The sequence below is a fragment of the Solanum dulcamara genome, chromosome 3 (assembly GCF_947179165.1).
Source record: "Solanum dulcamara chromosome 3, daSolDulc1.2, whole genome shotgun sequence".
Lineage (NCBI taxonomy): Eukaryota > Viridiplantae > Streptophyta > Magnoliopsida > Solanales > Solanaceae > Solanum > Solanum dulcamara.
Window position 1 is genome coordinate 6,330,813 of NC_077239.1, and position 17,670 is coordinate 6,348,482.

A 17,670-nucleotide genomic window follows, 5' to 3' on the forward strand; every position below is an offset into this window, starting at 1 on the left:
AGGGATAATAATGAAGGACGGAGAAAGAAAACACATGCTGCAGTGGCTAACAATGCAGACTTTGCTCAAGGAAAATATGCAGATAAGGCTGATAATAGGGGTCAGTATGCTGATGATAATAGAAGAGGTGATGACAAGAGTAATCACCATGATTCAGAATATCAGTGCAAATATGGCAATGACTCTGAAGAATATCAAGCTCATATGACAGGTATTGTGACTTGTTTAATGTCTCAGTTAGAATAGTGTGAATGGATAGTTGATTCTCGTGCATCTCACCATGTTACTACAAATGACAAGATACTAAAGAACATTCAAGGCCTGCAAACTAATAAAGGAGTAAAGATGCATTTGCCAAATGAAAGTACATTACCAATTACACATACAGGATGTGCAGAATTATTTGGATAGGAAAGGATGACAAATGTGTTGTTTGTGCCTGATTTTAAATACAATTTACTGTCAGTGTCACAATTAACCAAGGAACTATGTTGCTCAGTCAACTTTTTCCCTGATCATTGTATCTTTCAGGATCTCTACAGTGGCAGGGTGAAGGAGATTGGTACATTGCAAGGAGGACTATGTATTTTCCAAGGATCAGCAGATGCTAATGGAAGGTGCAGTTTATGGCATAGAAGACTGGGTCATCCTTCCATATCCACAATAAAGACTATGGTAGAATTCAAAAATAAGATTGACAAGAATGTGCATAATAATTGTAAAATTTGTCCTTTAGCAAAACAGACCAGATTACAATTTTCTTTAAGAATTTCTAGAGCTGGTCAGCCCTTTGAACTGGTTCACTTAGATTTGTGGGGTCCTTACAAAACTCCTACTTTTGATAAAAAGAGTTATTTTCTCACTATTATTGATGATCATACCAGATATACTTGGATTCATTTGTTACAACTACAGACTGAAGTAATTGTTGCTTTGAAGCAATTTTTTGCCTTTGTGAATACTCAGTTTAATTGCAAAGTCAAGACTATTAGATCTAACAATGGTACTTAATTTTTTAATTCTCAAAGCTGCGATTTATTACAGAGCATAAGGATAATTCATCAAAGTAGCTGTCCTTATACACCTCAACAAAATGGGGTGGTTGAGAGAAAGCATAGGCAGATTTTGGAGATAGCAAGAGCTATTAAGTTTCAGGCTACTTTTCCAAGTAAGTATTGGAGTTTTTGTGTAAAACTGCAGTGTATCTTATGAATAGGCTGCCATCAAGTACCTTGAAGGGCTATACTCCTTATGAGTTGCTAAATCATAAAAAGGCCTCTCTTGATCATCTAAGGGTACCTGGTTGCCTGTGTTTTGTCACTACATTGCCTAGATCAGACAAGTTTGCTTCTAGAGACAAGAAAGTTGTATTCATGGATTTTTTAGAGACCCAAAAGGGATATATTGTTCTTGATCTATCCACTAACAAGCTTTCTGTTAACAGGGATGTGGTGTTCAAAGAAACTAAATTTCCTTTTAGTAACACTGCAGATTCAGATGGTAGCACATTTCTTCAACTGAGTCCTGTTAATGCTTTATATGACCCTCCTGCTCCTGCTCACATCTACCAGTCTCCACTAGTAGTAGCAAGGGGGCACACTCTGCTGACAATGACAATGATACTGCTGCAGATACAATAGAAGAACCTGATGAGGCTGAACAAGTTCCATTGTAGGATGGTGTTGCTCCTCCTGTTGTCACTGGTAACAGACCAGTTAGGATAACCAAACAACCTGGATGGTTAAATGACTATGTTGTAAATGCTAGTCATAATGGAAATCACATCTATTCTATAAACAAGTATCTATCATATGCAGGAATATCAGATAAGTACAAAAGCTATTTAGCTAAGTTCTCTACCTTAGCTGAACCTAAAAACTTTAAGGAGGCTTCAAGGGATACAAAGTGGGTAAAAGCTATGTAGCAGGAGATCAAAGCTCTAAAGGATAATCATACTTGGAAGATTGTTGATCTTCCAAATGGAAAAAATGCAGTTGGATCTAAATGAGTATATAAGATCAAGTATAAGGCAAATGGGGATGTTGAAAGATTCAAGGCAAAGTTGGTGGAAAAAAGATATAGTCAAAATGAAGGTCTTGATTATCATGAAATCTTTTCTCCAGTGGCTAAAATGATCACTGTGAGATTAGTGATTGCACTGACAGCTTCAAAAGGGTGGAAACTTCATCAAATGGATGTGTACAATACATTCTTTCAAGGAGATATTTATGAAGAAGTATATATGGAGTTACCAGAAGGGTTCAAGAGACAGGGGAGACTAAGGTGTGCAGGTTATTAAAATCTTTGTATGGCTTGAAGCAGGCATCAAGATAATGGAATATAAAGTTGACTGATGCATTGATAGCTGCAGGATTCACACAGAGTCTTCATGATTACTCACTCTTTACAAAGAGATCAGGTAACAACATTGTTATAATACTTGTGTATGTAGATGATCTTCTTATTAATGGAGATAGCAGTAGTCTCATTGAGGAAGCCAAATAGATTCTGCATCATGACTTCAGAGTGAAAGACTTGGGGGAACTCAAATATTTCCTTGGTATAGAGGTTCTGAGATTACAATATGATATTATCCTTAATCAAAGAAAATACATATTGGATCTTATATCAGAAATGGGCTTACCAGGCACAAAGGCAGCTGCCACACCACTAGAAGTTGGAAACAAACTGACTACTGTGGAATATGACAAAGCTGTTGGAGTCATGGATGATAAAGGTCTAGAGGAGGTCTTAAGGTATTAAAGGTTGATAGGAAAGCTACTGTATGTCACCATTACTAGACCAGACATTAGCTTTGCAGTCCAAACACTAAACCAATTTATGCAAGAGCCTAAAGTTTCACATTGGGAAGCAACTGTTAGAGTAGTCAAGTACCTGAAGAATGCACCAGGTTAGGGTCTTATTTTCAAATCACAACCTACACAGCTGATAACATGCTAGTGTGATTCAGACTGGGCAACATGCTCAAACACAAGAAGATACATCACAGGTTATGCAGTGAAATTTGGAGAGTCATTAATCTCCTGGAAATTAAAGAAGAAGCAAACCGTATCTAAGAGCTCAGCTGAAGCTGAGTATAGAAGCATGACAACTGTTGTAGCAGAAATTACTTGGTTGCTGGGCTTGTTCAATGAACTGGGAGTGGAAATTCGTCAACCAGTAACAGTTTGGAGTGATAGTAAGACAGAGCAATTCAACTGGCATCAAATCCAGTTTATCATGAGAGAACAAAGCACATTGAAATTGATTGTCACTTTATAAGGGACAAGATAAAGGAAGGAACAATAAACACTGAATTTGTGAAAACAAATAATCAACAAGCAGACTTTGATGACAAAGGGAGTGAGCCAACAACAAAATGTGTATTTGACGAACAAGTTGGGAGTGTTGGATGTTATGCACCCTCCAACTTGAGGGGAGTATTGGCAGTAGTGTGTTGTGCACATGGTGTAATTAGTTAGTAGTGTGCTGTGCACATGATGTAATTAGTTAGTTAGTTAGTTATTAGTGTAGGTCCCACACTAATTAATCCATTAGAAAGTTGTTAGAGGGTGATTGTTAAGAGTGTTAGCTAAATAGTAATTAGCATAAGTAGGTGTAGTGTAGCATAGTTGTCTTCTTTTTCTACACAGTTGAAAGAAATTAAAAATTCCCAAATTTACTTTTAGTTATTCTTCAGCTTAGCCTATATACTCATCACAATACATAGCCCTTTTAGTCATAGAGTTGAGTGGGCTCTCAAGATTAAGGGTGTCAAATATGAATTTATAGAACAAGATCTACAGCCCTCTGCTTCTTCAATCCAATCCTGTTCACAAGAAAATCCAGTGTTAATTCACAATGGCAAGTCCATTTGTGAGTCAATGTTAATTGTTGAATACATTGATGAGACATTTGAAGGCCCTCCAATCTTGCCTAAAGACCCTTATGACCGAGCTATAGCTCGTTTTTGGGTTAAGTTCCTTGAACATCAGGTATGTCAACTTTATTTACGTGTTATGTTTTTCAAGAATCCTTTTATCTTATCGTAGATTTATATGCCAATAAAAAATATTGAGAATTCCTAGTACTTTCATAAGAGTTGTTTAAGATGAGCTTAAATATTATATATAACGATATGATCAGTGAAGATTCATATAGTCGACCCTACTTTGTTATAGAATTGCGGAACTTTTGTTTTTTGTTGAAATTTGAATTTTCGAGTGTTGAGCAGGTGGCAGCCGCGGGGAAAAATATCTTTCTCAAAGGAGAGGAACAAGAGAAAGAAAAAGAGGAAGCTTGTGAGATGTTGAAAATTCTTGATAATGAGCTAAAGGATAAGAAGTTCTTTGTTGGTGACAAATTTGGATTTGCTGATATTGCTGCAAATGTTGTGGGATTTTGGCTTGGAGTTTTTGAAGAAGCATCTGGAGTGGCTCTGATTACAAGAGAAAAAATTTCAAATTTATATGCTTGGAGAGATGAATACATTAATTGTGCCCAAAACAAGGAATATTTACCTCTAAGAGATGAATTACATGCACATTTCCAAGCTCGCTTTTCAGCTGCTTCAAAATGAACACCTCTAGTGAATTTCAAGATTTGTGTGACAATAAAAAAAAATAGAAATGGATTTAGGATATGTTTTTGTGGGTTTAATTTAAATTGATTTTGAGTTGAACTAGGTGTATGTGAGCATCAAAATATTTGAATAAGATGCATGTTATAATTATTTAATATAAATCTTGAATTCGAATAAAAGTATTGTTAGAGAAATCACAAAGTGTCTTTGAGTCCAGAGTTAAAAAGGATTATTTTTTTATATAAAAATATGGGCTACTGATATTTTGAAATAACTAAAAAGAGACAAATCGCTGACATTGTAGTGATTTAGTTCAAAAAATTTAACGTCGTTATTTTTTATCAAAATCGCTGTTACAATTTTAAAAATATATTTTTTATCAAAATCGCTGCAGTTGTAGCGTTTTACAATTTTGTTTATCGGAAATTGCTGTAGTTGTAGAGATGTCTTTAAAAAAAACTAATGGCGTTAATTTTTTTTTACTAAATCATTAGTGTCAATAATTTGTCCCTTTTGTTATTTCAAAATATGAGTGACCCTTTATGCATTTTTGTAGAAAAAAATAGCTCTTTTTGACTCTGAACTCAAATATCGTCTGTTACTCATGTTTGGATAGTTGAGCGGTGATTCACCGACGGCTCAATAATATGGTCACTAAAATAATAGTTTGGAGCTCCAACTTTATTGGCCACACTTTTTCCTAAGTTGTATTCTCTATACATATATTGTTAAAAAAAATTATATACGGTAAATTCGAAAAGGCATTTTTAGGTAGAAATATAACTTTTTATCTTATTTAATGCCACGATCGTGTAATAGTTGAGAAATAATGTAATATTTAGGTAATATAACATTTGTTTACATGATTATATATTTTGTTGTCTCATTTATATTCGAACGATTAACATGAATCACATTATTTTTTCTATATTTATTCATTCCCCTTTCACTATTTTTAATTCTTATTATTGAATATTCTAAAGTCTCACAAATGGTCAAACCTTCAGTATTATGCAAAATCTATTGTTATATGTTTACAAGAAGATCAAATTTATTTAGATTTCAAGCACGACAACAAGTCAACACTATTTCAATATCATTAAATCAACTTATCAAATTCATCGCAATTCTATTTCAATATCATTATTTCAATTTCTCAAAATCTTGAGCTACATTTTATTATTATAACTTTATATTATATTTTTTTCGCTGAAAATTTGCATTATTACATTTATACTTCATAAGGCCTCCGTATGTTCTACTATCTTCACACCTCACTTATAGAATCACATTAAATATGTTATTGTCATTCAATTTATATATACTGACTGTATAAAAATTATGACCTTTCTAATATCTATAAAATTTGACTTTATACCCCAATGATCCTATAATTGTACAATAATTAATTAAATACTCCATTAATTTTCTCATAGGATTGGGAAAGAGCAAGAAATGATGATTTGACTAAAAGGTGAGTGGCATGAGCACATATGTCATCTTAATTATTATTCTCACCAGTCACCCAATTGATTTGGTCAAAAAGTCAAAACTATGGCTTCTTTTTCTTTCTTCTTTTCAATTAATAATTTCACTATACTAATATATAAACAATCTCAAAGAGTTAAATAATACGCGGCAACATCAATTACAATTAATCCAACAACAATAAAATAGAAAATTTAGCTAAATTAATCGCTAGCATATTTCAAGATTTAAGAATATGTATCTTCATAAGCTTTCAAATATCATTATCACTAATTTTTACTATCCTTTTTGAAACTAAGATTCTTTACAGTATCATATTCATCATATTTTAAACTATCTAAAATTTTAAATTTAATATATTAATTTGATCTATTCTAAGTCAACTTCAAAATTTTGTCAAATTAACTTTTAATAAATGAAAAATATCGTATAAACTGAGATTAGTAACCGTAAAAATCTTGCATTCGTCTATGAATAAATAAAATAAAATTGCTTGTTAGAGATAGCTAGCTTAACCGACTATTCACATACTAGAAGGGAAGCATCTCGAATTACTATTTTGCTGATTGACCAGTGATTATAACTTGCGTAATTCACATAGTATAAAGGCTAATTATTATTTTTTTCTATTTTTTTTTAATTTACAAAAATCTCTTTAAAATTTGATAATTCGAATACATTAATTAGAGTTTTATGTATCAGCAAGTAACATTTAAAGCATGATACATTAAACATAGAGATAACTTATGAATCAAATTACTGAATTAATGTATCCGAATGGAAAAAAAAGAATTTTTGTAATTTTTTAAAATGGATGAGAATAATAAAAAAATATGATAAATAAATGAATGTTATTAGGCAATTTTTCCGTAAATAATCATATCAATTTTTCTCATTGAAAAGAAAATGAATGGAAAAGTTGGTGTCTCATAATGTTAAAATAATCAATTTTGTGGTTATAACGGACGAGAAAATATTATTCCAATGACAAAGCAAGCCACGAGATTTGATGAAGGAATCTTATAGCTAGGTTGGTTAGCTAATTGAGTTTTTATTATATTGATGAGAAATCAATTCTCATCTTATATTTTTCTTTCCTATTTTGCCTCGCCTTTTCACTAATATTATTATTAATTTTTTAAAAAAACTATGAGGTATGATGATGTGGGTGACATACACACAAGCCATCCCTGCTATTTTTTTAGGGAAAAGGAAAACTTCAATTGTACATAGAGATATTTAATTTTTCACATGATTCACTTAATTTGTTTTAATTTGAGCGGGCCTAATACATCGGTGGCCCCTTAAAGTTGGAACCAACTTTCACATCTAAACCAGGAGATGTTCATTTTAGACACCTATTGTAAGGGTCTGATGTGTCATTTTGACACTTTTTACACAACTGGCACCTCGCGTGTTTTCCACTTACCTGAGGCGCGTAGAAGCTATTTTTTCATCTGATGTGGCATCAAACAAGGCCTATAACGGTCATATCTCTCTTATCTATATATTTATGCCCCTTCTTCTTCATTTTTGCCCTAATTTCTTAGCTTGTTTCTCTGATTTGGAAAAAAAAGAAGGCAAAAATCAATTCTCTCTTCTTCTTTGTTTTTCTCTCTTTCATGTCACTCTTCTCCTACACTTCCATGTCGAGCTTCTCCAACTCTTCCATGACCTCTTTGGATGAATGTCGATATTGTAAATGTGCTAATGAAGCACTATTAAAGACTTCTTGGACCCAACTAAATCCAGGTCGTAGATTTTTTACTTGTAAACTTTCAAAGGTAAAGTAATTCTTTATGTTAATATTTTTACTCATATATTGCAACTTTTATTCATTGTGAATCTTAAAGCTCCATTTATTTCCTGTAAGTACAACAAAAGAGGAATAAGTATTTTCTGTTAATTGTGGGTTTTTAATTTTTTTTTTCTGATTGATTTTGTAGAAAATGGGTGATTGTGATTTTTTTTATTGGTATGAAGATCGACACCCTCCTCAAGCAAATAAGGTGATCTGGGGTTTGTTGAAGAAAGTTAAGGCTTTTGATGAAAAAATAAATCGAGCAAGAAATATATTTATTGTTGGTGTGATCGCTACTAGGTTGGTAATGTTTGGAATATGGAGATTGAAGCCTAATTGTAAAAAAATGTGTTGTGTTGTTGCAGTAAAGTTGTCTATGTTTTGGATAGGTGGTGGTGTAGTATTATTTTGATGTTGTTGTTGCTGTAAAGTTGTCTATGTTTTGGATGAAATAAATCTTCATGTTGTTGTTGTTGCTGTAAATTTCTAGCTAGGCCACATTTGTATGTATTTTGATGTTATTGTTATATACAATTCACAATTCACATCTTGTTGAAGTGAATACATATCTCACTTATTAAAAGTTCAAAATCCTACAAATTGTTGGATATTGTGGTAGCTTTTCATTGCCTTCATCAATGGTATTCTGCAGCATCTCTATTTGAGAAACAAGGCGACAATTGCATTATGTGACATGATAATTTAATACCAAAAATATTTAACAATATCACAATGTAACACAAAAACATAATCCACAATGAACTCAAAGTTAGCATTATGCTAAATACCACGATCAGTGGACTGGTTTAACAAGGTTACAATCCTCAAAAGTGATTACGTTACATAGCAAAAAGTATTCAAAACTTCAAGCTGCTGTTACATCTTCTTTTTGTTTGTCATTTGCTGCAACTGAAAGGTAGTGACAACATCTCTATTTTTCCATCTCAAGCCTCTAGGCTTAAAATCAAGGTCTATGCCTGTTGAACTTGCATCCTTAAAATTTGAACCTGTTGGTAGAATCCTTTGACTTGAAGTCCCTGGCTGTTTTTACAGAAAAAGAGAAACCAAAATTAGTAAGTAAGCTGCACTAGTGAAGATTAGTATGTAACCAAAGGAGAAAACAACATACATTGAGTCTTTAGGTTCCACTTGCACTTGTGAATATGCTAAATCCAACATTACTTGATCCACCATATGATGGCTTCTTTGTCCCCCCTCTTGTAGAGTCTTCTCCAGTTGCTGCAACTCCTCTCTTTTGTCCAATAGTCTCTTTTCTTCTCCGAGGTAGTTGACTTGTTATTCCTCTTATAAAAGGAATACTTGTATCCACATATGATGGTGGTTGGCTTGAGCTTGTATCATTCACCCTCTTAACTCTACTTGTATCAGCACAAACTGTTGTTGAAGAAGCATGCTTGCTTGATGTTGTTGATGCAGGTTGGCTGAAGTTTGTTGGTTCAGGTTGGCTGAAGTTTTTTGGTTCAGGTTGGCTATTTCCTTGTGAGCTTTGACCAGTAAATTGTGAATTATGGGTAGCTGCTTCTGAACTTTGACCAGCAACCTGAATATTTAAGCACAAAATATATGTTCATTAAAAATTCAACAAGTGATTAAAAAAGACACAAGCAAGTATAAATTATGTTACCTTGCAATATCTCTTGTTATGACCTTGTTGTTTACACATGGAACAAGTCTGTTTCACCCCTTGTTTGGATATTTTTCCATACTTCTTTCTTGGTTCATCTTTGTCCTTTCTTCTATTTCTTACAGGTCTGTCAGGCATTAGTTTAGGTTCAGGAGGTTCAATCCTTGGATTGTTAGTTTCAGGCCACATCTTCATATTTGGAATTGGTTGGATGAAATGACTATAAGCCTTTAAGAAGGTATCCTTCTTATATCAATGCTCCACAAGAGGTTCAGGCTCCTTTTCTATGTGGCATAAAGCAGCAATAGCATGTTGGCATGAAATGCCTCTCAGTTGCCAAGTTCTACAACTACAAACTCTATCAGCCAAGTTAACTGTATGCCTGTACTCCCCTTTTCCAATCTTAAACCCAACATCAGCATTCCAAAGCACCTTGCATGTCCTAGACTTGTCCTTATTCTCCTCTAAGATAAGTCTAGCCATAGGTGCAATATCAGATATCCAGGTGTTGGCAAACTTAATCATGTCTATAGTTCTTGTCATTATCTTTCTCCTAATTTCCTCCAACATGGTTATTATAGATTTGTGTCTACATGATATGATCCATGAGTTAAATGTCTCACACATGTTATTTTCAACTACATCACATTTGGAATGCTCTTGAAAGAATGCCCTAACCCATGACACCTTTGGATAATGCAATAAGTCAACACAAATATCCTTACCAAGTTTGCTCATTTTATGAAGCTCATCCTTGAACTTCACTTCAAAACTTGCCTTTGAACATCTCCAGAATTGTTTTCTCCTTTCCTTTACAGGTTTGATTCCAATTAGACCAAATGTGTCTAGCACACCTTCTAACTTCAGCATTTGGTAGCAGTTCATCAACAGCTGCATGAAAACTCTGCAAAGAAAACAAAATGCAATTCAATACTTAATAGATAATCTAATAGCTTTAGCAAATGTAGTATGTAATTACCTTTTGCATATTTGCCATCACAGTAAGACCCTTTCCAGTACCCAACTGCAGGTCCTCTTTCAAGTAATTTATAAAGAAACTTCAACTATGCTTAGTTTCCTTATCTACAACTGCACAGGCTATAGGAAACATCTCATTTTTTCCATTCTTGCCAACTGCTATTAGAAGTTCACCCTTGCAAGCACCCTTTAAGAAACATCCATCAAATCCTATTCTTCTTCTACATACTTCCTTCCATCCCCTTTTCAATGCATCCAAGCACACATAGAAGTATACAAACAAATTCTTTCCTGGTGCAGTTTCTCTATCCATTCTTAAAAAAATAGAACTATCAGGATTGGTATATTTTATCACCTCAGCATAATCACATAATCTTGAAAATTCCATATTCCAGTCACCCATGGATTCTCTAAGAATCATTAACTTTGCCTTGTAACAAATGGTCCTACCCACATACAATTCTAACTTCTTCCTGCACAATTCTTGTATTTCCCAAATCTTTATGGATGATTGTTTAGTTATTTCATCCCTGAATTTGTTTGCTAGGAATTTACTTGTACATATTTTGTTCTTATTTGATGGAGAACACTTATGTATAGGATGGTAGTTCTTGATCAAAAAGTTACTAGAATCTCTATCAATTGCACCATAACACAACCATTTGCATTTTTCTTTGAATTTACATTTAGCCCTCACTCTATGAATTTCATTAGGCCTTAACTTAATCTGATAATTATTTTCTACTGCATAATTTGACAAAGCCTTTGTAAATTGTTTAGCATTTTCAAAAATCACTCCAAGTTCAAAAATAGAGACTTCACATTCAGCATCATACCTGACATTTTTACTCTTTCTTCTTCCTGGTTGATCAACACCCCTAACAGCTTCTACATCTACCACATCTATGCTATTATTACTATCACAGTCTGAGCTATCAATATACTCTTCATCTCCTCCTAATCTGCCAACATATCTATCCTTCTTATTTCTTCCAATATCTTCAAAGCATCTATCAATACTAGCTTCACCTACTGGTATTTCTTCAGGTACTTTCTTTTTTCTCTTAGGATTAGGATTTCTTTTGTTCCTCCTTTCAGATATAAAGGATCTCAATTCTTCATCAACATCTGAACCATCTTCATCAGGAATGACATTTATATCTGAGTCACTACTATGCAGATCTGACTCATTCACATCTGAAACATCCTCAGTCTCATTCACATCTGAAACAGCCTCATTCTCCATATTTCCAACATCAACAGAGTCTGGCCATGGTAAAAGACCAGCTGGAGTTGGCAATTCCTCTAACTCATCAATTTCATGGACCACATAAATATGAAAGTCATCACCATATATTAAGTCTTTCACATAGTCTAACAACTGAATATCAGAAGTAACTTGGACAAATTCATTGTTAATTTCATTTTGACAGTAAAAACCCTTCACATTTGTGTACCCAAGGTCTTCAGTGTATGAAAGAAACTCGACAAGGCTAAAATGATCTTTATCAATGGCAACGGCAAATACATCTACTTCTCCTCTGTAAGTAGAGTTAGGATCTGCGATAACATGACCCCTATGATGAAAACATGCCAATATATAGTCGTCCATATCTCAAAAAGGAAATACCCAAAAAGCCCCTTGCTTTATCAGTACAATTTCCAAAAAAAACCTAGTTACAAAATGCTAACAGAGAGTGGACACAACCAGAACATACACCTTCTTCTTCAAGGATGAAACATGCAAACACAAGAAGTAGTTGATAGAAATGTCAAAACGCTCAACAAAAATGCAATCTCCAACACTTGATTTCAACCTTTAAACCTGGAAATTGGCAACATAAACTAACATAATAGTTAGTACTAACTAAGAATTGAATGAAAATCAAGAAAGATTGAACTTTCATCCACTTATCTAGGTTTTGATCGGTGAACTTGAAGAGGGTTTCGTTTGAACTGAAAAGACAATGGAGAGACAGTGTTGAAGATCAACTTTTGGCCATTTAATCTTAAAGTTATATGACGTGTAAAGTTGGTAGTGTTGGCAGGATATAATTGGTCAACTAATCTATGTGGACGAAAGTGTAATACACGCTCTAGACTCCAACTTCAGATTATTTAAAAAGTGTCAAAATGACACATCAGACCCTACATTAGGTGTCTAAAATAAACATTTCCTGGTTTAGGTGTCTAAGTAAAAGTTGGTGCCAACTTTAAGGGACCACCGAAGGGTTTGGCCAATTTGAGCGGATTGAACATAACATATTTTCATAATAAGTCATCGAGAGCATAAAGTGGAGAAAATTGAGTAAGAGCTGATAAAAAAGTTCTTAATTAAAAGAATAGTGACATTGACTTGATTAAATGTGGTTATTGGTTAAATGAAATGTGTACATGATTAAAAACTTTGAATTGCATCTTAGAATTTTGAATTTTAAATTTTTTTTCTTTTATTTAAAATTTTAAAATTTTAAATTTCTCCCATTTTTTAATCATCTTTCAATCTTATTCTCTTTTTCTTTCTTTCTCTCTTTATTCTCAGATTTCTTTCTCTCCCTCCTTCCTCCATCTTCTTTCTGTTTCCCTTCCGCCATATTTATCTTTTTCTTCTACTTCTTCCTTTTTAATGTTGCCAGTGTTGTTATTGTTGTTGTCGTCGCCATCATTCATTCTTTTTATTTTTATTTTTTCAACAGTTTTGCTTTGATTTCGAGACTTTTTTTAAAAATAATATTTACATTGTCGAGTAAAATTTTATAAAAACTGAAGCAACTATGATAGTTGCCGCAGTAATTGTGATGTTGTTGCACTAACTATGATAACTGCTATAACAATTATGATAATTATTATGATAATTGTTACAATAGTTATCATAGTTGCTACAGGAATTTCAGCAGTTGTTTGAATTGTTGCAACAACTTTAACAATTATTTGAGTTGCTGCAGCAATTGTTGAAATATCGTAGCAACCTATATATTATTTTTTCACCCACTTCAATAATTATTTAATTTTTTGACAGAAAATGAGGTGGAGGAGCTAGTGAAAGAGATAGTGGTTGGCAGAAGAAAAAGCTGGTGGTGTTGTGATGACGGTGAAAGAAGAGATGATGGTTGTTAATAACGACCTGAACCGTCGTTAATTATGATTTTAAAAAAAATCGCAAGAAATTTACTCGACTGGATCGCATCGTTCCGCTAGAGTAGCGCCGCCAGAGCGAAAATATGGCTGCCAAAGCAGGAGGTCGTGGGACAGAACTTAAGTCGCGAATTTCTTATTTCCCCCACTTCTCTCAAGTGAAGCTGGAGGCGAGGATTTCTGCAAAGCCCTCTAAAAAGGCTGCTCTTGACCTGAGAAGAAGATGGGAGGGGTAAAATAGGCATAACTTTTTATTCCAAACTCCAAATGAGGCAAACTTGGTGGCGCTAGAAAAGAGACTCATAGATCTTTAATTTAATAGGTCATGGTCCACCTAATTCATTATAGGTTGAGAGATATGGTCGTTTGAAGTTGACCCTAGTCTAAACTCAAGTTCGAAACTAAATCGGAACGACACTTTCAACTTAACTTTGAGATAGGGGCATCATACGACCTTAATTCACAACTAATGCACTCGCGTACCAAGAAATTGATCCTAATCTTATGACGAATGTGATTCGTATATCTTTATCGCAAATATTTTTAGTAATGACGGATTAGGTCTTACATATGTCCTACAAAGCTTTTGCCTAGGTATTAATGTTTTATTTCCTTGGTTCATTTTGCTTGTCTGATATTGAATCGATACATCCCTTAAAAAATTGAATAAAATTTTATTGTATCACTCTTAGAATATAATAAATTTAAATAAAATTTAATACTTTGAGATATGCATTTAAAAATGACTATAATTATTAATAAAAGTAAACTAAAAATTAAGTGATAAATTATCTATTAATTTATAAAACTGGACAAGTAAAAGTGAAATATACATTTTCAGTATAGTGAACAAGTAAAAGTGGACAAAGGGAATACACTCTCCGTTTTGCTTTACTTGTTCCATATACCAAAAATATAGGTTTCAATTTACTTGACTATTTTAACAAATTAAGAGAATTTTATTAATTTTTTCATACAATATTAACTAATTATATAAAATAGTAATAATTAAATTTAAAATTTCAAAATATTCTTAATAAGATAATTTAATAAAATACACTATTAATTATAACTTTATTAAGGGGTGAGGTTAATAAAAAATAAGTAATATAAAATGAAAAGAGTAATATTATATATTAAATTACATTACGTAATATTTTATAATAGACAGTATATTCTTAAGAGATTTCGTTGTAAATAAGTAAAAGTGAACAGAAATGATAATAAAATAAGTATTTATCATTAGAAATGTTTCAATGTTATGCTTCACAAAAAAGCCATAGTTTTGATCATATTTTAAGGCATGTTTGGATTGCTTATTTTAGGTGCTTTTAAATTATTTTATGGTGTTTTGATAAAAAAAATTAAAAATCTTATAAACACTTATTTTTAAATTAAAATAATAAAAATAAACTGAAAAACATAAATTAAAATAACTTTCGACTGATTTAACTAATCTAAAGTCTAAACAATCGGTGCTGGACTTATGGGGAGAACAATATGATGACTTATGTGCTTATGTCACCCACTTTTTTCATTAGTCTCTCTGCTACCTAAAAATATTAAAGCACTTTCACATATTCAATGGGAAAATTGATAGATTATTTATAGTACTATCACTGACTAAGCAACAAATTAGTAAATTAATACTAATGGTATGAATTTTGAGTTTAATTTAATTATAAAATTACTATAATAAAAGATTATTTAAAATATATAAGGAATTCAATCTTCATTTCACATTCACGACTTGGGACTCAATATTCATGTATATTTTAGAAATGAATATATAGAACATGAATAATATAAGATAGAGAATTTTCTTCTTCTAGGAGAGTTATCTGCAAAGTTATATGTTTTATCTGTATTCATATTGAAAGTTGTCAAGGTTTCATTGTTTATTTATTTTGTCTGGTTTAATGATATCGTTTATTTTAGTGAATTTTACTGATTTACTGGACCAAAAGCTATGCATAATCTTAGATTGATTTTACTTAGAATCATAAAACTCAAGTTTATTCATGAAAAGCGGATCTAATATTAGTGTCTATAATTAATTTTTTTCATGTAATACTAATTGGTAGGTCTTCATTAATTTGTAAGTGAGATAAAATCTCGTGCATTGAAACAGTAATTATGAATTTGAACTTCGTTGATATGGAACATTTTCTTTTCCAAATGAAATTCCTTTCATATATGAAAGACATAAAATGTATTTATAATGTTATGGAATAAGAAGCTTTCGGATTTTGATGCACATATTTATTTAGCGAAATTCACTTTTTGAGAATATGAGTCCAAACAACAATAGAAATATATTTAGTTAAATATTTTTTACGGTCCCTAGAGAGATGGTTCAATAATAAGCCCAATCACATAAGTGAAAGAAAAAAAGTATAGATTATCATTAAAGCAACTCAAGTAAAATTTACTATATCCATACGAATTATGTGCCCATATAAATTTGCGGCAATATCAGCAAATTCAATCTGCTATTCCACAAAGAACTGAGCTCATTAAATTAGAGGTGTGAAGATGATGAATTGGATTGAATTTAAACAGATTAAAATAGATTGAGTTTTTTAAATGATTGATTAAACAGTACTCCCAAAGGGTATTTGAACTAAAATAAATTAGATCAAAATGGGCTAATAATGAATTATACACGAACTCAACTCTGTCAAATTTTAACTTTTATTTGTTTTCTTACAAATTATTTAATTACCAAACAAAATTGATATTTTCTTTGTTCTAATTTAGGTGAAGGTGTTGGATTGGGTATGAAGTTAATGAATGAATGATTTTTTTTTTTTTGAAATTTGTGGTTAAAGATAAGTCATAGATATTTGTGTGACTAGAAATCATTTCTTTAAGGGTAAAATGAGATGTTTAAAAGTTCAATTGTTAATCACTCCATCCCAATTAATATGAGATTTTTTTCTTTTTAGTTTGTCCCAAAAAAAGTGAAACGTTTTTATATTTAGTGACAATTTAATTTTCAGCTTCTCATTTTACTCTTAATGAGATAATTTGTAGTCACACAAATATTTAGGACTTACGTCTTCTTTTCATTCTTAAACTTTGTTATTAGTCAAACACTTTGACATAAATTGCGACAGAGGGAGTACTAAATATAAAAATGTATTATTATTTTTAGACTAACCAAAAAAGAAAAAGTTATATAAATTGGGACAGAAGAAGTAGAAATTTTCTTATGATAACTATATTTAACATATTAAACAACCACCAAAGGTTGTAATGGAGTGATAGAATTAGTATCTTGAATACGGAGTGATCGAATTAGTGTCCTGAATATAGAATTGTCTTTGATAGAAAGTGTTATACATCCCAAAGGGAGACTTTTCAGCTGAATTTAAAAAATATTTTTCAAAACATAGGTAAAGGCTGAACTAATTTGGCTATATATATAATTTAAATTGATTCTTAAAAGAATTTTTCCGAATATATTTATATATATTAAAAAAGATCATTTGATATGCCTTTTTTTTTATATATATATATATATATAATTTTTCATCTAATGTTTGTACCTGCTTTTAAGTCTATAATGGCTTTAGCTCCATTACAACATTTACCTATGTTTTGGACCTGACACACGACTTCAATTTGAGACCCAACTGTCAAGTCCCAAATCAGATTGGGGTCGGATTCCAATTTGAGTGTCATCTCCCGAATCAGGATTCAAGGTCGATCCCGAGTTAAATGTTGGGTCTAATTCCGAGTAAGGTGTCCAGATGGGGTTTCAAATCGAAAGTCAGAGTTGAATTTCAAGTCAAGAGTAGAGGTTGGGTTCCATGTTACTTATCGAGTTTAGGTCCCAGATCGATCATTGAGGCCAGTTGTCGAAGTTGGGTATCGAGGAAGAACTCCGATTCAGAAATAGAGTTTCGGGTCAGGTATTGAGGTCATATCCCAATTCAGAAGTCAGATTCTGAATCGAAAATGGGGGTTAGGTGTCAATTTGTAAGTCGAGTCTGGGATCGGGAGTCAAAATTGAGTTCTGAATTTGGTGTTAGGGTC

At 32.3% G+C, this 17,670-nt stretch overlaps 1 protein-coding gene across 2 annotated transcripts; it reads left to right on the forward strand.

The window, feature by feature from the left end:
- Window positions 1–3,732: 3,732 nt before the first annotated feature.
- Window positions 3,733–4,633, forward strand: LOC129882311 (probable glutathione S-transferase). 2 transcript variants are annotated; one of them, XM_055956557.1, is made up of 2 exons: window positions 3,733–3,995; window positions 4,235–4,633. In XM_055956557.1, the coding sequence occupies exons 1-2, from the start codon at window positions 3,885–3,887 to the stop codon at window positions 4,577–4,579; spliced, it is 456 nt and encodes a 151-aa protein (XP_055812532.1). In that variant the 5' UTR covers window positions 3,733–3,884; the 3' UTR covers window positions 4,580–4,633. The 2 variants fall into 2 exon arrangements, with proteins under 2 accessions (XP_055812532.1, XP_055812533.1); XM_055956558.1 differs by having other exon boundaries at window positions 3,760–3,974.
- Window positions 4,634–17,670: the final 13,037 nt, after the last annotated feature.